This window comes from Molossus molossus, unplaced genomic scaffold (assembly GCF_014108415.1).
Source record: "Molossus molossus isolate mMolMol1 unplaced genomic scaffold, mMolMol1.p scaffold_m16_p_15, whole genome shotgun sequence".
NCBI classification, from domain to species: Eukaryota; Metazoa; Chordata; class Mammalia; order Chiroptera; family Molossidae; genus Molossus; species Molossus molossus.
The window spans coordinates 73,316,949-73,341,476 of record NW_023425350.1 but is presented as its reverse complement, the minus strand read 5'-3'; the positions used below and the strand labels follow the sequence as shown (position 1 = coordinate 73,341,476).

The window sequence follows — 24,528 nt, the reverse complement described above, 5'->3', positions numbered from 1 at the left end:
TAAAGTTGCCATACGATACATTCAAAATTGAATCCTGATATTTTTCACCTACACTTAATTTTTAATAATTTTCAGTCTAAAATACAATCCTCCAAATCATAATTTTCTGGCTGAAAAATATATGTGCAGCAGCTATGTACTTTTAAGTAAATATAAACATTTACTTCAGTATTGTATTATTAGATATTTAAGTTCATTTCAGTTTTTCACTATTACAAATAAATCTGTAATGAACAGCATTTTATTCATTCCACATTTATTGAGTATTAGTATGTACCAGGCACTAGGTGTTGAGGAACCTGTAGTGAACTAGTTGGACAATGGCCCTGTCCTCACAGAGTTCACAGTCAATAACAAGTAAGCAGACTATAATTTATGGCATATGGAAAGTAGATAATCTGAAATATAAAGAAGCATCCTAAAATATAAAGAAGCATTCTTTTAAGTGCATAATAAAATTTGTAAGAATTTGTAAGGGAATCAAATTAGATCAATAAGACTATGAACTAATGCTTTGTTAGATATGGTTGGGGTTTGCCTGTCTCAGAAGTCTAGGGTCTTGTGTCTTAACTCAGAAACAAAAGATGAGGCCATAGAGATGTCTATAACACATGTCTTAGAACTCAGGCCCCCCACATAAAGCCACTGAGGACTATAACATAAGTGAAAATATCAGACAAGACAATATCAGCTTGTCAATAAACCACTGCTGGGCTCAAGGTAATAATAATAACTAAAAGTCTTCCTTGGGAATTCTTAATCTCAAAATAAGAAATAAAAATAAAATCTGGATCTAGGATAGTTATATAATCTAGAACACTTAGAAATAAACACAAAACTTCTCTGGAGGGACATACCTTCAATCCAGGCAAAGAATTTAACCTCAGATAAAGGTTAAATTTATCTTATTGAAAATTAGTTCACAATTCAAAATTTAAAAACCCTTTAAGTAATAACCAAAATTTAGTGGAAGTCAAAAGACACACAAACTAAATTAGATCCCCAAGATCTTCAGATTGGAGTATTTCAAATAGAAACTTAAGAATAGTTGTGTTACTCTGGCCAGTGTCGCTTGAGGGTTGCCCTGTGCACCAAAAGGTTGTAGGTTCAATTCTGGTCAGGGTATATACTGAGGTTATGGGTTCAATCCCCAGTGGGGTGTATACAGGGGGCAACCGATCAACATTTCTCTCCCACACTGGATGTTTCTCTCTCTCTCTCTCCCTCTCCCTCTCTCTCCCCTTCCCCTCACTCTAAATATCAATGAATATGCCCTTAAGTAAGGATTTTTAAAAAAGAATAACTGTGTTTAAATAGTAAGACATGAAATAATAGAATACACAATAAAAAGAAAAAAGAACCCTCAGCTTTAAAAGAATAAAAGAGAACTTCAAAATATTAAACTAAAATAATTGAAATAATTTTTAAAATAAAGAGACAAATTTAAGAACACAACAGACACAGCAGAAGAGACAATTGGTAAGTGGAAAAAAGCAAATCTGTGGAAATTATCTATAATAGAGCACAGAAAAACAAGAGAGAGAGAGGTTAAAGGACATAAAGAACATAATGAGAAGGCCCAATATTCACCTAATCAAAATTCGAGAAGGAGAGAGCAAACACAATATTCAAAGAAATAATAGCTAACATAAAATATAAAATCTTAAACTAAACAAGCATCAATGAAAAACCTGAACACTAACATTAAGGGAATTTAAGTCCTGAGCAGAATATCAAATATGTATCTATTGGGACAATGAGGGAGGGTAGAAAGTTTTAAAGGAAGATACTATATCTACACTTAAACTGATAAAATGTGATACCAATAGACAGTGAAAAGTTCTGTATGTATAATGTAATACCTAGAATAACCACTGAAAACATCTATAGAGATACTCAAATATATTACAGATAAATCAAATAGAATTGTAAAAAATGTTCAAGTAATCCCAGAAAGGCAAAAACAGAAAACAAAGATAATAAAAACAAAGGTGGAAAACCAGAAATAAATAAATAACATAGAAGATTTGAGCTCTGTCATACCAATAATTACATTAAATTCATAAATAAGGTCTACCTTATTTGTAATAGCCAAAAACTGGAAACAATAAAAACTGTGGTACATTTATACCATAGAATACTGCTCAGCAATAATAAAAAGCAGAAATTATTGATACCTGCAACAACTTGGATGGATTCAGTGGTGCTCACCTTCCTGGTGCCATGACCCTTTAATACAGTTCCTCATGCTGTGTTGACCACCAACCATATAATTATTTTCATTGCTACTTCATAACTGTAATTTTGCTACTGTTATGTCTTAGGTGATCCCTGTGAAAGCGTCGTCCGACCCTCAAAGGGGTCGCGACCCACAGGTTGAGAACCACTGTGTGAAAACGTGTATCTCAAAAGTCACAGCTATGTGATTCCATTTACATGACGTTCTTGAAATAACAAAATTGTAGAGTTGAGAAACAGATTAGTGAGTGCCAGAAGTCAGGGATGGTTGGGAGAAGGAAGAAAAAGTATGACTATAAAGGTGTAGAACAAGAAATATCTTTGTGTCGGTAAAATAATTCTGTATCTTAAATGTGGCAGTGATTACATGACCTATACATGTGATAAAATAACATAATACTATATACACATAATGTACCAATGTCAATTTACTGCTTTTGTTATTGTACTATAGTTATGCAAAATTTAATTGGAGGAAACTGGAAGAAGGGTATATGAAACCTCTTTCTATATTTCTGTAACTTCCTGTGAATCTATAATTATTTTAAATTTAAGAAGTAAAACAAATTCCTAAATACAGGCTGAACAACTAAACCAGATTAATAAAAACCTTGGGACAGGAATAAGGAATCATTATTTTTTAAAGCTCCTCATTTGATTCCAATGTGCAGCCAAGGCTGTTAAGAAGTGCCTTCTAATTCTGCTGAACATAGTGGGGCTACAAGCAAAAAATTGACAAAGCAGGTCTTACGTGAAACAAAGAGTGACTGCAATTTTATGGTGTCTGGCCCATCTTGGGACTCTTCAGTCCCCTATTCTCTGAATTTAATGTAGCTGACACCATGGTTACCCCCAAAGCATTGTTTGACATACTATCTTATATCTCCAAGAGAAAAAATTGTGTAAACAGGCTAAGATCACAAGACATTTGAAAAAGCCAGTCATATATAAAAATTTTAAAAACCATACACTAATTACAGAATCCAACAGTAACAGATATATTAGAATAAATAAAATTAATTACACTATTAAACATATTAAAAGAAAGAGGAAGCCTGGCTGGTGTGGCTCAGTGGTTGAGCATCGATCCATGCGCCAAGAGGTCGCCAGTTTGAATCCTGGTCAGGACACATGCCCAGGTCGTGGGCCCAAACCCTAGTGGGGGGCATGCAGGTGGCGGCCAATCGATGTTCTCTTTTATTGATGCCTCCATCTCTCTTCCTCTCCCTTCTTCTTCTCTCTCAAATCAATAAAGAAAAATTGTTAAAGAAATAAAGAAAGAGGAAGATATTAGTAACATGGACAAAGAACCAAGGGAAAAAACAAATATATCAAGTATGAGAAATGTAGTAGTTGAAATAAAAAAAATACATGATGTAAATATCAGAATACACATACACACACATACATATATGGTTTTATAGATAGATAGATAGATAGATAGATAGATAGATAGATAGATAGATAGATATAGTCAATTAATACTCAATAAATATGTGAAAGCAAGCTAATGAGGAAAGAAAACAATCAGTACTGAAACAACTGGACTGTCATGTGGATAAATCATAAACACAAATGTAAAAAGTTTTAACCAATTTTAGCAAATCTAATCCAAGAAATATATAAAAATTATAATGCATAATAACCATGTGGAGTTAACTTAGGAATGCAAGATTGGTTTACAATCTAAAATTAATGTACTTTACCATATTAACCGACTGAAAAAGAGTAAAAATGTATCATCAGATTAATAGATTCAGAACAGACATTTGTCAAAATCCAATATCCACTCTTCATAAGAAATGTCAGCAAATTAGGAATAGAAGAGAACATTTTCAACCTGATAATAGGCAACTACAAAGTAAGATCGCATTATTGAAAGGTTGAATGCTTTCCTCCTAAGATCAAGAACAAAACCAGAATCAGTGTTTTCATACTTCTATTCAACATTATACCAGAAATTCTAGCCACTGCAATAAGGCAAGAAAAAGGAACAACAGACATTCAAATTGGAAATGAAGAAGTAAAATTCTCTTTATTCACAGACAACATGATAATCTATGTACAAAATCCTATTGCATCTACAAAAACAAACCCTATCTTAATACGTGAGTTTAGCAAAACTAGAAAATATAACAGCAATGTACAAAAGTAAATTTTGCTTCTATATATTAGTAAAGAGTAATAGGAAACTGAAAATTTAAAAAACATTTATAATAGTATTAAAATATGAAATATTAGGTATAAATATAACAAAGAGTATGCAATATTTATATACTGAAAATTTATAAAACACTACTGAGAGAAAATTCTAAAGACTGAAATAAATGGAGAGGGATTCTGTGTTATGGATCAAAAGGCTCAATATGTTCATCAACAATTCTTCCAAAATTGATCTATGGATTCAACATAATTCTAATAAAAATCCCAATAAACATACTGTAGATAAATAATTCTAATAAAGATGATTCTAAAATTAATATGGAAATGTGAAAGACCTAGGACAGCCAAAACAACTTCAAAATGGAATAAAGTTGGAAGACTTACAATACCTGATTTCAAGACTTATTATGAAACTTCAATGATCAAAACAGAGTAATACCAGCATAAAGATGAAAAAATAGATCAACTGAACAAAACAGAATCAGAAATAGATTCACACATATATGGTCAATTAATTTTTCACTAAGATGCCAAAGCAATTAATGGGTATGAATAGATAATCTTAAAAAGAAGAAGCAATGGATACGCAAATACAAAAATAAAACTCTACACTTTTAATTCCATACCTTACACAAAAATTACTTCCAAAAAGGATCATACACCTAAATGTAAAAGTTGAAACTATAAAACTATTAGAACAAAACAGCAAAAAATTTTAGTGAAATTAGATTTGGCAAAGAGTTCTTAAATAGAACATGAAAAGCATGATATAAATAAAAATAATTTCAACAAATTGTACCTCATCAAAATTAAAAATCTTTGTTCATCAAAAGACCAGTTGAGCCCTGGTCAGCTTGGCTCAGCGGTAGAGCATCAACCCGCGATCAATGAGTCGCAGGTCTGACTCTGGGCAAAGGCACCTACCTCAGTTGCGGTTCATCCCCAGCCCGGGTCGGGGCTGTGCGGGAAGTAACCAGTTGATGTTTCTCTCTCTCTCCTTCTCCCTCTATCTGCCCCCCCCCGCCCCCGCACACACACACACACTCTATCTGCAGATAAAAAGAAAAAATATCCTTGGGTGAGGATTAAAAAATAATTTTTAAAAAGACCAGTCAGTGTGTCTCTCTCACATCAATGTTTCTCTTTCTCTCTCTCTCTCCCTCCCTCCCACTCTGTCTGAAAATAAATCGAGAAATATCCTTTGGTGAGGATTTAAAAAAAGACAGGCAAGCATACACTGTGAAGATATTTTCAAAACATATATCTGACAAAGAATTTTTAACTAGATCATATAAAGAACTTTTATAAGTTAATGATAAAAAATAAAACCAATAAAAATGGGCAATATTTGAACAGACACTTCACAAAAGTAGATACATAGATGGTAAATAAGTAAATGAAGGCATGATCAACATCACTGATCACTAGGAAAAAGCAAATTAAAACCACATTATGATACTACACACACACTTTCATTCTAGCATTACTAAAATTAAAAAGACAATACCAAGTGTTGACAAGGATATAAAGCAAATGGAACTCTAATGCACTGCTGGTGGGAATGTAAAATGGCCAGACCATTTTGAAAAACAGTTTTACAGTTTCTTCAAAAGTTAAACATAGATCCAACATATGAATCAACCACTCTAAGTCTGGTATTTACCCAAAAGAAGTGAAAGCATATATGTACACATAGACTTGTATTTGCATTGGTCTAGCCAAAAACTGAAAACAAACCAAGTGTCCTTTTGGTATATCAATGTAACGCAATACTACTCAAAAAATAAATCAACTACTGATACACACAACAGCATTGATTAATCAATCTTAAGATAATTTTTTTTTCTTTTTCTTTATTGATTTTAGAGAGAGGGAGAGGGAGAGAGAGATAGAAACATCAATGTGAGAAACATTGATTGGTCACCTCCTGCATGCCCCGCACTGGGGATCAGGCCCCAAACTGGGCATGTGCCCTGACCAGGAATTGAACTGGCGACCTCTTGGTGCGTGGGCTGAGGCTCAACCACTGAGCCACACCGGCCAGGCTCAAGATAATTATTTTCAATGAAAGTAGCTCAATAGAATAGTATACGGTGTTCAGTTCCATTTAGATAAAATCTAGAAAACCTGAACAAAAAATGGCAGAAAGCAGATCAGTGGTTGCCTAAGTATGGGATGGCAGGAAGCAGACAGCATGAGGGAAGGATTACAAATGAAACTTTTGTAAATAAGAGACATATTCATTATAGTAATAATGGGATCATTGATGTTTGTCTTTCTCTCTCTCTTCCCTTCTTCTTCCTTTGGGAGAAAAAAAAAAAAAAGCCTGGCTGGTGTGGCTGAGTGGTAGAGCATTGACCCATGCACCAAGAGGTCACTGGTTCAATTCCCGGTCAGGACACATGCCCAGGTGGTGGGCCCAATCTCCAGAAGGACATGCAGGAGGCAGCCAATGGATGTTCACTCTCATCAATGTTTCTCTCTCTCTCTCTCCCTCTCTAAAATCAATAAAGGAAAAAAAATTTTTTTAAATCAATGGAAAAACTATCCTCAGGTGAGGATTAACTAAATAAATAAATAAAAACCTTCCAGTACACATTGCGGCCACCCTTATGTTGTTAAACTGCATTGCAGCCACATACTTTGCAAAATAACCATAAGACTCCTCCACTACAAAGAATCCATCTAATAAGAAAAGGGAAAATGGAAAACTACATGCATAATCAGAAGTTTTCAAATCAGACCTTTAAATCACTGACCTTTAAACTCCACACCTAAAACAGACATTCAAGAGATAAGAACTTCATTTTATGTTTTTATTGATTTCTGAGAGAGAGAGGAAGGGAGAGATAGAAACACAGATTGGCTGTCTCCTACATGCCCCACACTGGGGATGGAGCCCAAACCTGGGCATGTGCCCTGACCGGGATGACGTTCAATCCACTGAGCCACATCAGTCAGGTGAGAGAAAGTTCAGAAATAAAGCTGAACCAGATTCTAGTAACTCCCATGTCAGAAAAGAAACTTCTACGACTCCTCCAAGACATATTAAGGCTTTCACTATATAATAGGGTATTTTTCAGATGCCCATTTTGGGGCTTTCAATCAACTCCTCTGAGAAAATTTAGTAGGAGGTATTAAAAATCAGGGTTCTGGCCCCGGCTGGTTCTGTTAAGTGGTTAGAGCATCAGTCTGAGGACCAGAGTCTTAGGTTTGATTCTGGTCAAGGGTGTGTGCCTCAGTTGTGGTTCAGTCCCTGGCCCCGGTTGGGGTCGTGCGTGCAGGAGAGGCAGCCAGTCTCTCTCTCTCTCTCTCTCTCTCTCTCCCCCCCCCTCCCTCCCTCCCTCCCTCTCTCCCATTTTATCTGATGATAAATGGAAAAATATCCTTGGGTGAGGATTAAAAAAAAATTTTTTTTAATCAGTGTTCTGAAAAGTCCGTTTAATTTCTTCGTCAATAGCAACTGTGTTCCCTGGCTAGGTTAAGATGCTTTCTCTTTTAAGAGTCAACCTCACCTAGCCAATGTGGCTCGCCAGTTTGATTCCTGGTCAGGGCACATGCCCAGGTTGTGGGCCCAATCCCTAGTAGGGGGCATGCAGGAGGCGGCCAATTGATGTTCTCTCTCATCGATGTCTCTATCTCTCTCCCTCTCCCTCTCCCCTCCTCTTTCTCTAAAATCAATAAAGAAAATCTATTAAAAAATAAAAAAGAGCCAACCTCTTTCAAAACTTGAAAATTCTAATGCTTTTGAGCTATTTAGTACAGATGTACAAGTTGACAGGGGTAAAAGTCCACTTAATGTTTTTAAATTAGGAAAAATAGTCAAAAGAATAATGTTTCTTCATTCCTTATACAGGTACATCTTGTATCTTACAAAACTTTATACCTTCGGCACTCCGGGATTCCCGATTCCTTCATATGGTCTTAATCTCAAATCAAATTGTCATTTGGTTCTCAAGTTACACTTTCCATTAATGCTCAGATGTTTTCATTTCTTTTGCCCAGTTCTAAGAGAGCTTCATTCAGAGACACCCAAATTAATGCTTTCACAGATCATTGTTTACAGTCAGGTGGAAACTCCAGAGAAACTTAAACCAATGAAATACAAAATTCTGCAGATGAAGCACTGATAAACCAAGCTATAACGTATGGTGATGGATTTTTATTTTCCATTTACCATACATTTTTTAAAAAATATTTTTTCCCCTTTATTGATTTTTTTTTAGCCTCACCTGAGGACACTTTCGTATTTATCTTCAGATAGAGTGGGAGGGAGAAAGGAAGGAAAAGAGAGAGAAACATCGATATGAGAGAGACACATCGAGTTGTCACCACCCACACAACCCCAACTGAGGAACATGTCCTTAATGGGAAGCGAATCCGGGACTCTCTGGTCCGCGGGCCGACGCTCCAACCGCTGAGCCAAACCAGCAAGGACTCCCTTTATTTTTTATTTAATTTTATTTTTGTTACAGATATTTCTCCTTTTTTTTCCCCATTGACACCCTCCTCCCCATCCCCCACCGCCCTGTCCCCGGCTTTGTTGTCCGTGTCCATTGGTTAGGCATACATGCATATAAGTTCTGTAGTTTATCTCTTCCCTCCCCCCACCATCCCCTCTTCTGAGGGTTGTCAGTCTGTACCCTACTTCCACGTCTCTGGGTCTACCCTATTACTCAGATTGTTATGTTCATTATATTCCACAAATAAGTGAGATCATGTGGTATTTGTCTTTTTCTGCTTGGCTTGTTTCGCTTAGGATAATACCCCCTTTATTGATTTTAGAGAGTGTGGAAGGGAGAGGGAGAGAGAGCTAGAAACATCGATGAGAGAGAACATTGATTGGCCACCTCCTGCATGCTCCCCCACTAGGGTTTGGGCCCTGACCAGAAATAAAACCAATGACCTCTTGGTATGTGCCGACCACTTAGCCACACCAGCTATGCTGGGACATTTTTTAATTGGGTTTTCTTATTCATGTTTTTAAAGTTTTTTCTTTTTTAAAAATATTTTAGATAACAGTCCTTTATCAGATGTTTTTTGCAAGTGTCTTCTCCCAGCCTGTGGTGTATCTTCTTGTTTTCTTGATATTGTCATTTGCAGAGCAGAAGTTGTTGATTTTATTTATTTATTTTATTTATTTATTTATTTTATCCTCACCCGAGGACATTTTTCCATTTTTTGTGCAGATAGAGTAGGAGGGAGAGAGAGGAAGAGAGAGAGAGAGAGAGAAACATCGACGTGAAAGGAACACATCGAGTGGCTGCCACCCGCACAACCAACCAGGGCCGGGGACAAACTGCAACCGAGGTACATGCCCTTCGCGGGAACCAAACCCTGGTCTCTCAGGACCGCAGGCCGACACTCTAACTGCTGAGCCAAACCAGCCAGGGCAGAAGTTGTTAATTTTAATAAAGTACAGTTTATCAGTGTATTCTTTTTCATGAATTGTGTCTTTGGTGTTATATCTAGAGTCATTACCATACTCAAGGTTATCTAGGTTTTCTCCTGTTATCTTCTAAAGGTTTTAGAGTTTTGCATTTCATTTAGGTCTATGATGCATTTTGAATTAATATGAAGGGTGTCATGACTGTGTCTAAGATTATTTTTGCATGTGGATGTCTAATTGTTCCAGTCATTTGTTAAAGACTGTTTTCGCTCTATTGTACTGCCTTTGTGCCTTTGTTAAAGATCAATTGACTACATTTATGTGGGTTTATTTCTGGGCTCTCTATTCTGTTCCACTTATTTTTTTCTTATAAATGTTTTTTTCCAATACCACATGTTCTTGATTGCTGTAGCTTTACAGTAGACCTTGAAGATGGATAGTGTCAATCCTTTGATTCTGTTTTTCTTCAGTATTTTGTTGGTGATTCTTTTGTCTCTCCATATAAAGTTTAGAATCCACTTGTTGATATCCACAAAATAACTTGCTGTGATGTTGATTAGCATTGCATTGAATCTGTAGATCAAGCTGGGATAAACAGACATTTTCACAATACTGTTTCCCTATCGATAAACATGGAATATCTTTTTATTTAGTTATTCTTTGATTTTATTCACCAGAGTTTTACCCATATAGATCTTATACATAGTTTGGTAGATTTATACTTAATTATTTCTTTTTTGGGGAGTGCTAATATAAATAGTATTGTTTTAAATTTCAAATTCCACTTCTTCATAGCTAGTATAGGAAAGCAACTGACCTTGTATATTAACCTTGCAGCCTATAACCCTGCTATTACTGTTTATTAGTTCCAGATTCTTTGTCAATTCTTTTGGATTTTCTACACAAACTATCATGTCATTTGGAATAGATTTTAATATTGAAGTATTTTTAGGCTCAAATACTCAAAACTCAAATTAAACTTGTCTTGGAATCACTGAACACAGAGACCCGAACTAACTTTTTATGAACAGACAGCTTTATCAATCATTCAACTGTACAGGAAATTCTAACTTCTTGAACCTCGACATGTTTGATGCAGACACAGGCACATGAACCATTTTTTGTTTTTTGGGGGTTTTTTTGTTCTCATCTGAAGACAGTTTTGCATTTATCTTCAGAAGAGCAGGAGGGAGGGAGGAAGGAAGAGAGAGGGAGAAACATCGATGTGAGAGAGACACATCGACAGGTTGCCAACCACATGATCTCACTGGGGCTGGGGACAAACTACAACCAAGGTACATGTCCCCAATGGGAACCAAACCTGGGACTCTCTGGTCCCCAGGCCGACGCTCTAACCGCTGAGCCAAACCGGCCAGGGCTTTTGTTTGTTTTTTAATCTGCTTCTATGAAGTATGCTGAAAACATGCCAGCTTTTTACAAGCGTCAATACATGTGACATGGAAACCTAAAAAGAAAAATTCTGCTACTTAAATACTATACCTATTTAGAAAGTTTATTTAAACAGTATAGAAGTAGATAATGAGTATTAGTTTTGAAACCCTGGGAATTTTGTTCTTTATCATCAGTAAAAGTCAAACAGAAATGGATACTTTTCATTTTGGCTGATTGGGCCTGGAACATTGTACTCAATTTAGAGATACTGAAATCTAGACATGTGTTAAACTGTACTGAGGACTCAACTTCTAATAATTAGAGTTTACACATGGAATCAAACATAATTTTCTCAAGTGACAAAATGGAGAACAGGGACAATGGTATTTTAACTATATTGAATGTAATTGAATTATGCGACTCCTCAGTAGGTTCTTTGCAATTCTCTGTCTTTTGTATACATAAACAGGAACCTATGATACATGTGAGTGCATTATCAAGTATAAGATATTGATCTTTGAAAAATAAATTAACAGCTAACTTCTCAGCAGAAATAATAAAAGGAAGAAGACAGTGGAAAAGTATTATCAAAGTGTTAAAATAAAAATAATTCCCAACCTTTAGAATTCTCTACCTACCAAAATATCCTTCAATATCAGCAAGGTTGCAACAATGCTGTAAAAATGCTCGGCTCTGGATATATTTTGAAAACAGGATCAACTGGATTGGATATGGGTATATAAAAATACAGGTTTCAGGCCAAGAATTATATGAACGGAGTTCCCATTTACTGAGATGGGAAGACTGAAAGACTGCAGATTTGTGTGCAACAGAAGGAAAAGGGTAGTAGAGAGCAGAAAGTTTGGAAATGTTAAGTTTGAGATGTCTATTAGACATCATAGTGAAGATGAAAAGGAGATGGTTGGACATTCAAATTTGAAGTTCAAAGAGAATTCTAGGCTATGGGAGTCAAGAATAAATACATGAGGCTGGATGAGTATAGATACAACGGAAAAGAGAAAAAGAGAACTAAGCTAAGGGACACTCTAAGATTTGGAGGTTATGGACATGAGTAGAAAATAGCAGAAGAGACTGAGGTAGGACAGCCAAAGAGATTATAAACAAAAATATCAAATGAGCATGATATGTAAGAACCCAAATAAAAAGTGGTTTGAATCAGTAGAGAGAGCACAACTGATCAACTCTGTCAAATATCACTAATAGGTCAAATAAAATGAAGACTGAGGATCGACCACTGAACTGAGCAACATGAAAGTAAATATTACCTTCCAAAAAAGTTTTGATACAATGGTGGGAAGAAGGCAGATTACAGTAGGTTCAAGAGTGAACAAAAAGTGACACATTGGAGCCAGAAGTTTAGACAACTCATTCCATGAAATTCCTGTACATGAGACACAAAATTTAGTACAAATATTTGAATAACATGATTCAAATCTGAACTAAGGGATAAACATAAAACACTGTACCCAACTATTTCCTGATTTATAATTTCCAAAATATTGGAAATAATTTCCACAGAGCATTACTAAAAATTGACCATAAAAGTAGATAACAATAAATTTCAGAAATTAGAAATCTAACAATATGTTCTGAAGAACAATGTAGTTAAACAAGAAATCAATCACAAAGCTACAAATTCATTATGTTTTTGAATATTTAAAGTCAAACACATATAACCAATAGATCAAATAAGAAGTCATAATTGAAATTAGAAAATATTATATAAAGAAAGAAGTACATAAAATATGTAGGATGTATTAAAAGAAGTATTCTAAGGAAATTTTATAGCCTTAAATATGTATATGAGAGGGGAAAAAAAGCCTGAAAAGTAATAATGTAAGCATTCATTTGAAAAAATAAGAAAATAGAAGGAAATAATCATGAACAAAAGTTAATGAAATAATAAAACAAACAACAGGGAGGATCACCAAAGCAAAAAGTTCATCCGTTGAAATCTATTAAAAACAACAGACTAGAAAAGGAAGAAATCACTAAATTCTGTGGACATTAGAATGTTGAAAGGATATTGTAAACAGCATTATTCTAAAAATGTTTTTTAATTTAGAGAAAATGGACACATGACTCAAAAAACTGATACGAATGGCGTAAGAAGAAATTTCTAATTGTTCCTTTATCTATTAAATAAGTAAAATCTTCCCTCAAAGAAAAGTTCAGACCCAAATGGCTCCACTATAATTACTAAAACTCCATTATTATACAAATTGTTCCAGGTACTGCAAGAAGATACATTGAATTAGAAAGATTATCATAAGGTTTACATTACTTGATACCAAATCTGATTTTAAAAAGCCCCAATAAGGCAAACTGTTGGCCAATCTCAATTATAAAAATAGATGTAAATATCTTAAACAAAATATCAATTAACTGAGATTAAAAAAAACTATAAAAATTACAATATATCTTAACTGATTTAATAAAGCACAACCATTCCTAGGGGGAAAAATTATTAGTAATCTAGGAATAGAAGGAAACTTTTTCAACCTGATAAAAGACATCTTTGAAAACTGTACAGCTAACATCATACTAACTACTAAGAGTCTGATGCTTCCCCCTTAGATGTGAAAAAAGTCAAGAATGTCCACTTCACCATTTCTATTCAACACTGTACTTGATGTTCTAGCCAACGCAACATGTAAGAAAAAGAACAAAAAGCATGCAGACTGAACAAGTATAGCTGTCTTTATTTGCAGAAGACCTGTTTATGTAGAAAATTAAATAGAATCTACAAAAAGGCTACTAGAACTAAAAGGTAAATTTAACAAGGTTGCATATAAATATACCAGATAAATATATAAAAATAAACTGTAAAACTTCTGGTTTCAGACCTGGCATGTAAAGAACTTAGAATACATAATTCTCATTTTTACAACAAGAAAAAGATGATTCAACTAAAAATCAAAGACTTTTTGTCAAAATAATGGACAGGGTAGTGAGGTGCAGAGTATACTGGCACCCTAAAACATGAGAAAGCAAATGCAGAGAATCACAACTTAGGTATGCTCAGAAGAAGCCTCTGAAATCATAAATGATTAAGAACATTTTAATGATAATTTTGATGCATTGCTGGAGGCTCAGTATACATTAACATGACAGTGAGAAGCTGCTAAGGGCTACAGTCTTGGAGGGGCCCTTATAGTTCAGTGTGTTTACCTCCAGAAACCCCACTAGGTTCTCACAGTGAAAGATCTGAGAAAGGTTCCCTTGTGGCTCTGACAGGGAAAGAGTAATTATTGTAAAATATGCCCAAAGCATTCTCCATACTAAGGCTTACTCTTCATCAGCTGGAGAAAGGCATTATTCCCACTTTACCCCCTCGACTAGCTTTCCTGTTTCACATCAGTGGATAAAAAAATCAGTTATACCACTGGAAAACATGAGTAAACATCAGAGCCCAAAGATACAGATACACTAAAAAACTGAGATTTAAGTACATGACCATAGAACATGCTCCTTCCTCTCCTAACTAGCACACTAACAGGGGTCCAGGATAATCACAATGAATTACAAAGGGAAAAGTTGCAGGCTGCAGACTCTCACTGAGGAAGGGTCCATAGGGAGCCACAGTCAAGAGGAGATATACAAATCAGGACAATCGAGGAACTGGAAGCCTCTAGCATCTATAACAAACAATGAACACAGTTCAACTCCTACAACCAGAGTAACATAAAAATTCACATTACAGGCCTATTTACCTCAGTTAACTAAAACCCAATACAATCTGTCTTACTCTTAACAAAAAAATTACAAGACATGCCAAAAATCAAGCAAAAACAGAGCCTAAAGTATCAGAATCAGACTCAGATATTGCAGACATGGGAATTATCCAACAGAAAAATTTAAATAATTATGATGAACTGTTTAAGGGCCCTAATGGAAAAAGTAGATAACATGCAGTAACAGGTGTAAAATGTAAGCAGAGAGAATGAAAGTCTCAGAAATTCAAAAGAAAATGCTAGAAAACAAAACACTGTGACAAAAATGAAAAGTGCCCTTGATGGGCTCATTAGTAGACTGGACACAGTCAAGGAGAAATCATTGAGCTTGAAGACAGGTCAAAAAGAATTTTCCCAAACTGAAATACAAAGAGAGAGAGGAAAAAAAAAAAAGAAAAGAGAACCAAAAAAAAAGCCAAGAGGCATGGTATAAATGAAATACCAGAAAGAACAAAAAGAAGAAAGAGCATAAGAAACATGTGAAGTAATGGCCTAGAACTCTCCTAATCTATATGCAGAGAACTGCAAAACACTGATGAAAAGAAATCAAAGATCTAAATAAGTGAAGAAATATTCCATGTTCATGGACTGAAACACTCATTGATGTCAATTCTTCCCAACATGATCTAAAATTCAACGTAAGCCCAATTAAAATCCTAGAAATCTATTTTATAACAATCAATAAATTAATTCTACAGTTTATATGGAAAGGCAAAAGGCCCAGAATAGCCAGCACATTATTGAGGAAGACAATGTTCACTGTAAGGTAATAGCAGCTCTTTCACACAGCACAATTTGGCAAAAGAATTAACAAAATAGGTCAATGGAACAGAAAGAAGAGCCCAGAAACAGGCGCACACAAATATAGGCAACAGATCTTTGATAAAGAAGCAAAGATAAGAAAGGGCAATCTTTCAACAAATGGTGCTGGAACAATTTTAGGATGTCCATACGCAGATTAAGTGAACCTAAATACAGATTTCACATCTTTCACAAAAATTAACAACATAGATCACTGACCTTAAGTATAAAATGCAAAACTATTCAACTTCTAGAAGAAAACAGAGAAGAAAAATATGTGCCCTTGGGTTTAGTGATGAGTTTTTAAGTATAACACCAAAAACACAATCCATGAAAGAATACGATGACAAGCTAAACTTTATCAAAACTTAATATATCTGCTCTGCAAAATACACTGATAAAGAATGAAAATACAAAGCTCAGATTGGGAGAATATATTCACAAAACATATTCTATCTGACAAGAACCTGTATCCAAAATATACAAAAAAAATTCATAAAAGTCAACAATAAGTAAAAAAAAAAAAATTAAGAAATAGGCAAAAGATCTGAATAGACACCTCACCAAAGAAGATATCTAGATGGCAAAAAACATATGAAAAAGATGTTCCACACCATTTGTTATTGGAGAATTGCAAATTTAAACAATGAGTTATCACTATACACCTATTATAATGGCTAAAATACAAAAATATAACAATACTTAATGTTAATAAGGATGTGGAGCAAGAAAAACTCATTCATTGCTGGTGGAAATGCAAAATGGCACAGTCACTTTGGAAAAGAAGTTGGCAGTTTCTTATAAAGCTAAATATAGTTTTATTATATGATTCAGCAATTGTGCTCCAAGATATTTACTGAACTGATTCATACAAAGACCAGCACAAGAAAGTTTACAGCACCTTTTTTCATAATTGCCAAAAACTGGAAGTAACCAAGATGTCCTTCAAAGGTGTATGAATAAACAAACAGTGGTACAAACAAATGATAGAATATTACTCAATGCTAGGAAGAACTGAGCTATTAAAGTATTAAAAGACATGGATGAACCTTAAATACACATTGCTAAGTGAAAAAAGCCAGCTTGAAAAGGCTATATAGTGTATGATTTAAATTATATGACATTCTGGAAAGGCAAACATTACCTCAGCCAGGCTATCAAGGTCAAAGTCAACAGTGATAAATCATATTGATAGTATGTATTTATGATACCCTGGAAATAAATGTACCCTAAAATGGCACTTTATTTCTGTGATCTTTCTCTCAAAAAGATATTACCCAGTCTAATCATGAGAGAAACACCAGACAAACCCCAATTGAGAGACATTCTACCAAATACCTGATCAGTACTCCTCAAAACTGTCAAGGTCATCAAAAATAAGGAAAGTCTGAGACGGTCATAGCCAAGAGAAGCCTAAGGAGACATGATAACTAAATGTAATATGGTTTCCTGGATAGGATCCTGGAACAGAAAAAGGACATTAGGAAAAAACGAAGGAAATTTGAATAAGGTATGGACTTTAGTTAATAATAATGTATCAATATTTATTCAATACTTGTAACAATACTTGTACTATAATAGATGTTAATAACAGGAAATTGGGTATGAGGAATGTAGAAACTGTGTATCTTCACAATTTTTCTGTAAATCCAAAGTGTTGTAATATACAAAGTTTATTTAAAAAACAACTGTATTTTAATATTCAAGCAATAAATAATCAGAAAGTGAAATTTTAAAATTCCATTTACAACAACATCAAAAAATAGGAAATACTTAGGGATAAATTTGACAAAAGAAGCATAAAACCTGTACATAAAAATTATAAAATATCCTACAGGAAATTAAAGATCTAAGAAAATGGAGAGACATACTGTGTTCATGAGTGGGAACACTTGATATTCTTTAGATGTCCTTTTCCCTCAATTTCAATCAAATTCCCAATCAGGCTTGTTTGTACACTTACAAAGCTACTTCTAAAATTAAAATGCAAAGGAACTAGAATAGCCAAAAGAACTTTGAGAAAAACTAAGTTGGAGGACTAGCACTACCTAACTTGAAGACTTAAAACAAAATAATCAGGAGTATTGTATTTGGCATCAAGTTATATAAATAGTTCCATCAAACAAAACAGATAACCAAGAAACAAACCTACACATATATGGACAACTAACTTTCTATAAGGTGGAAAACAATTCCGTACAGACAGGATAGTTTTTCAACAAATGGTGCTGGAATAATAGGATATCTATATGCAAAAAAAGTAAACTTTGATCTTTATTTAGTACCATATACAAAAATTAACTTGAAATGGAGCACAGATTTAAATGTAAGAACTAAAACTATAAAACTGCTAGAAGAAAATATGGGAGAAAAATTTCAGTTACCTTACGCTTAAGGATTTCTTTAAAAGAATACAAAAAGCTGGATATGAATTTCTTAAAATCAATAAATTTCACTAAATCAAAATCAAGAACATATGCTCCTTAAAAATAAAAAGGCAAGCCACAGACAGGGAGAAAATATTTGCAAAACACATACCTGAAAAAGGACTTATATCTAAAATACAGAAAAACTTTTATGATTTAATAAGAGTATAAACAACTCAATAAAAGCGTGCAGCCCTGGCCGGTTTGGCTCAGCGATTAGAGCATCAGCCTGCGGTCCAGAGAGACCCGGGTTCGATTCCCACTAAGGGCACGTACTTCGGTTGCAGTTTGTACCCGGCCCTGGTTGGGTTGTGTGGGTGGCAGCCACTCAATGTGTCTCTTTCACGTTGATATTTCTCTCTCTCTCTCTCTTTCTCTCTCTCCCTCCAATTCTATCTGAACAAAAAATGGAAAAGTGTCCTCAAGAGAGAATAAAAAAAAAAAGTGTGCAAAAGATTTGAACAAACACTAAGGAAGATATATGTATGGTCCATAAGCACATGAACAGATGCTTGAAATCATTAGTTATTAGGAAAGGCAAATTAAAGCATAATACATACCTATAAAAATAACTAAAACTAAGATACCGCACACCAAGTGTTGCTGAGGATATGGAACAATTGGAACATTTATACACTGGTGGTGCAAATTTATGGTTTCTTTTTTTATTTTTATTTTTTTTTATTCTAACCTGAGGATATTTTTCTATTTTTTCTTCAGGGAGAGAGAGAGAAATATCGACATGAGAAGGACACTACTGGTTGCCTCCCGTAAGAGGCCGACCAGGGCTGGGAACGAACCGTAACCTAGGTACATGTCCTTGGCTGGAATCGAACCTGGGACTCATTGGTCCATGGGCTGACGCTCTATCACTGAGCCAAACCAGCCAGGGTGCAAATTTACGGTTTCTTCTGAAGTTAAACATGTATGAATCATATGACTCACTCACTCTATCTACTCTTAGATATTTATCCGAGAAGAATAAAAGCATATGTCCATACAAAGACTCGTGGTAGAACATTCACAAGTTTTATTTGTTTTAGCCCAAACAGCAAACAACCAAAATGTCTTTGCTGTATATCCAATATAATGGAATACTACTCAGTGATTAAACAGAAATAAACCTTTGATTATATGTGAAAACATGAATAAATCTCCTAACAATTATGGTGAGTGAAAGTAACCTGACAAAATAATATACACTGTATGATTTCATTTATATAACATTTTTAAAAATACAAACAAATTTCTATGACAGATAACAAATCAGTGGTTGCCTAGGAATTAGCAAGGTAGGGGAGAAGTTACAGAAGGGCATAAGGAAACTTTTAGGAGCGATGCTTAGGGCTAATATCCCAATTGTGGAAATGGTTTTACAGGTAAAAATATATGTCAAAACTGACCAAAGTGAACACTTAAAAATTTTTTTCTTTATTGATTCTAGAGAGAGAAGAAGGGAATTTTTTTCTTTACTGATTTTAGAGAGAGATATAGAAACATTGATGAAAAAGAACATCAACTGGCCATGCTCCCTACTGGGGATTGGGCCCACAACCTGGGCATGTGCCCTGACCAGGAACTGAACTGGTGACTTCTTGAACAACACAGGCTGAGCATAAGTGAACACTTTAAATATGTGCAGTTGACATATTTGTCAACTATACTTCAATAATACCATTAAAATAAATGTATACCCCAAAATATCCAATTACATACATGTATCAGAATATTTTAATAAACTACTAAAATGTTTTCAAAGAACTTCTAATGACATGGGAAAATGCTTATGGTATACTATTACATGAAACTGCTCGAATATATAACTTAATATAGGATGATGTCAATTACATAGAAAGCTTATGTACACACAGAAAATATTTCTTAGAAACAGATCTACATTAATAATAGTCTTTCCTGGGTTATGAAATCATGGGTGATTTAAATTTTTACTTTTCTCTACTTTCCAAGGGTTTTTTTGTTGATGTTGTTTCATCTATTATTTTTATTTTACCAGAGATTGTAATATCCTTTTAAGCAGGAAATTAAAACACTGATGAAGGGAAGAATTGAGTAATTATCTATCCTGACAAGTGATTCCAATGTATGCACAACAGACCCTTGAACAATCAAAGAGAAGGTTCTGAGAACTCATAGGTGAACCAAGTATTACCTGTAACTTAGAAATTTGTTTCTCATTCACATGAACTATTTTTCAAATGTTCATAGAGTCACTGAAATTCAACCTTAACTGAATCTGTAGAACCTCTATTTTTTACATTAACAGATACTAAAAGTAAAACAAAACCACTAGCATGGAGGTCTTCAAAAACTTATTCCCTGCCCTGGCTAGTGTGGCACAGCTGGTTAGAGATCATCCCGTACATCAAAATGTGGTGGGTTTGACACCTGGTTAGAGCACATACCCAGGTTGTGGGTTCAGTCCCCAGTCAGGGCACATGCGGGATGTTACTCTCTCACAACAATGTCTCTCTTTCTCTCTCACTCTCTCTCTTTCTGTCTCTCTCTCTCCTCCCTTTCTAAAATCCATAAAATATACTAAGTATATGAAACAAACAAAAATAACATATTCCCTTATACTTATTGCCTGTAGGCTCTTTACCAGAATTTCTTCTCCTACTGTACCAGTACGAAGGGCGGGCTAAGCACAGTACTTGACATTCAGTTAATAAGTTCCACTGCATGTTCCTATTTCTCTGCTATGACTTTTATTATATTCTAAACCACCCTTTTCCTAAGCTAATGTAAAACCTGTGCTTTGTGTGTTCTTACACTGTTCAGACCCCGGAACATAATTTAAATGAACAATCAAATACAAAGGTCAAACACGCTCTCTACCCAGAATAGCTTTGTAAAATCTATAGTTAAACAATGAGGCTTTCTCCAAATGTAAGATTGAGGCTACTAAAAGTCTGAGTCCTCGTTAAGTGTGGCGTTACCAATCTGTGATTGATCTTGGGGAAATCATTTAATGTGTGCTTCATAATGTTCTTCCCCAAAATTAAAGTCAACAATTATCATTATAAAATACTCCACAAAAGCAGAGTTATTAATGATAAACTATTGTTCAAATGCAATTTGGTTTACCTCAAAGAATTATTCTCTGCTTTCTGTCTGCCAAGTTCACTTTCGGTATCCATTGCCTTTCTTGCTAGTGATTTCATTTCTTTTTCCACCGTGGTTATGGTTTCCTTCATCAAAGTCATATTTGACATTTGCTCCATACGTTCATCATCAAGCTATACAAGTAGAATGACAAGGTTACTGCCACCACTAAAAAAGTCTTAGTGATGTTCCTAAGTAAAAACCCGTATATGACAAGATTTACAACGAGATGACCATCTGAGGCTTGAATGTTGTGGAAGGCTGTCTAGACAAGGTGTTGTAGAGTAGGAACAAGAATAGTATAGCTATCTGCATTTTCAGTCTGGTTCAATCTGACTTTAGCATACATATTCTATGTGCAAAAAAATTTTCTTATTTGTTGCTCAACATTAACAAATGATATCTATAAAGTGAAATTTTGAAAAACAAAATTGTTTTTCCCCTACCTACTTTTTTTTAACTCATTATAAAAACATAATACAGATGAATTTATAAGTACATTCAGCCCTGGCCAGTTTGACTCAGTAGTTAGAGTGTCGGCCCGCAGACCAGAGAGACCTAGGTTTGGTTCCCACTAAGGGCATGTACCTTGGCTGCGGTTTGTCCTCAGCCCTGGTTGAGATCGTGTGGGTAGCAACCACTCGATGTGTCTCTCTCACATCGATGTTTCTCTCTCTCTCTCTTCCTCCCTCTCTCCCTCCTGCTCTATCTGAAGATAAATGCAAAAATGTCCTCAGATGAGGATAAAATAAATTAAAAAAAAAAAATACATTCAATTAAATTTGGTAACAGAAAGTCAAATTCCCTTAATTCTGTTTATATAGTCATAATATCTTATCTTAAATATAGTATCTCAATCTCCTTAATTAGTAAAAAAAAAAAAAAAGGTGACGCTTCACATTTAAATTCAGTTTACATAAATTTTTCTCATTAATTTTCATTTCACCATGATTTTCTCTACCCTAGCTACACTTTATGTAGAATAATCCAGTTTCCCTGTATCTGGCAATGTATCTTCAATGAAATACAGAGATTAAAATTTTGCTAAAATCCCTGAGAATATATCCCTAATGGTTTTTGAAAAAGAACACACTTTGCAACCTAACATACAAAAGATTTTACTCAAATTTTTATTTTATTTTATCCTCACCGAGGATATTTTTACATTTTTTGTTCAGATAGAGTGGGAGGGAGAGAGAGAGAAAGAGAAACATGGGCATGAAAGGGACACATTGAGTGGCTGCCATCTGCACGACCCAACCAAGGCCGAGGACAAACTGCAGCCGAGGTAGGTAAGTGCCCTTAGCAGGAACCGAACCCGGGTCTCTCTGGACCACAGGCCGACGCTCTAACCCCTAAGCCAAACCGGCCAGGGCTTACTCACATTTTTAGAAGGGAATACACAATGAAGAATTGATATTTTACACCATATATACCACCTTAAATATTTTAGGATTACAAACACTATTTTAGAAAAATAAAAGAACTTCTCTGAACATGGGAAAAGGGAAAGCCACTGACACTTCATAGCCAAAAGTGCAAAAGTGATTTTCTTTACGTTATGAACTGTACACTCCAGCTCCTCTATCCTTTGTTCCAAGTGAGCCTTCTCATTAAATGCTGTCTCTTGGGCAATCTGGTAAAAAACAAAAACAAAAAGTGCTTTCAATGTCACTGTGCTGTGTTTAACAAATGTTCAAATAGGTAAAATTCTTTCAAACCTTAAGCCTTTCCCTCAGGCTATCTCGTTCTGTGGTCATTCTTCGTAAATCAGTGAAGGCTACATCTCTTTCAGTTTCCACCCGCCGAAGGATGGCATGTGCTGTTGTTGATTTAGGAGATTTACAGCTTTTCATCATTTCTCTTCGAAGTCGGGCAATCTCTTCCTGCGCCTATTATTTAAATACAAAGACTCGTATTTAACAAGCTTTAGAACAGATATAAATATAGCTATCTTATATCCAGCCAGTTAAAATCCAAACCTGTTATCAATATGCATGGAGTAGTATAATGGTATAATTTGGACTTTATACAAATAACAAATAAACACACATGATGCCTCCAAAATGCAAACAGATGTGTACAATTAGAAATTGGTTTATAATATCTTTGCTACAATTTTTTAAAATTAATCTGGAAGCAGTCAATGCAGGGGAAAATGATTTACTAAGAAATATATATGGTATACGCCATCTGTTTTGTGATATAAACATGAATTCAGTACAATTCAGATAGAATACTACTAGTCTAATAAATATTACCACAGTGTTCTAGTCTTTCTCTACATAAATGTATACGCCAGAGTCATGTCCTAGCTACCTTTCCCCTGACAGAAAGGCCCACTAATCCTTACTGACAACCCAACAGTCTCTGCATACTCTTCAACCATCCTTAGTTCCAAATCTATTCTACAACAGCAGATGATTTCATAGCTTACTTTGTGGCTTAAGTCCTGTATTTTCCTTCCTCTCAACTGTAATCACTATCTGTTCAGCTAGTCTCCAAGTCTCAGAGGAAGTTATGTTACTTCCCAATTTCCATAGCTAAGCCTTCACCAGAATCCTGGACCTCATCTTCTGAAGATTCTTCTAAGATATCTCTGTCTCAATTATAATTATTTCCTCTCTCCTTGAATAGCACTCTCTCCACTGGCTCTTTCTCCCCTGCCTTCGACAATGCACAGGGCTCCCATATTTTGAAAAACTGTCACATAATCCTGTTGTGCCCATTTACCATCCTATGACTCCCTTTCTCTCATTTGTTTTAAGTGTCTGTACTATGACCTGTTCCTTACTACCCATTCTCTCACCCTACTGTAACCTGGCTTCCACACCAACCACTTTGCAGAACTTCAACTAATGACCTCACCAAATCTAATGGCCTTTTCTCAGTTCCTGTTCTTGATATTTTGGCAACATCTGACCTTGTTTTCAACACCCTACTTGAAATTTCTTCCTTCCTTGGTCTTATAACATTTTTCTGCCTTAGTTTCCCGTCTTCTTTCTCTCTTTCAAAGGTTCCACTACCAACTGAATAAAACTTCCTAAGATGCTCTATTTATAGTTTTCTCATTCAGAGCCCTCATCCACTCTGAAGGCTCAAAACTCATCTCTAAGCAGATGACTTCTAAATCTACGTATTCAGCTCTTGCTTTTCTCTCCCTCCAGTACCACATTTCTTACTGGCAATTACTACCTGAATACACTCCATCTGTCTGAAACCAAACACATCTTTTCCGTCA

The 24,528-nt window shown here is 35.0% G+C and overlaps 1 protein-coding gene across 1 annotated transcript in view; it reads right to left on the bottom strand.

Annotated features, from left to right (window-relative positions):
- Positions 1 to 24,528, bottom strand: part of LOC118630594 (testis-specific gene 10 protein) — a 69,680-nt gene that overhangs the window by 41,278 nt on the left and 3,874 nt on the right. The window contains exons 3-5 of the mRNA XM_036262450.1: positions 23,009 to 23,179; positions 22,846 to 22,923; positions 21,270 to 21,421 (exon numbers count right to left, since the gene is read on the bottom strand). Of these exons, the coding sequence (XP_036118343.1) occupies positions 21,270 to 21,421; positions 22,846 to 22,923; positions 23,009 to 23,179 (401 nt within the window). The remainder of the gene's footprint in view (positions 1 to 21,269; positions 21,422 to 22,845; positions 22,924 to 23,008; positions 23,180 to 24,528) is intronic.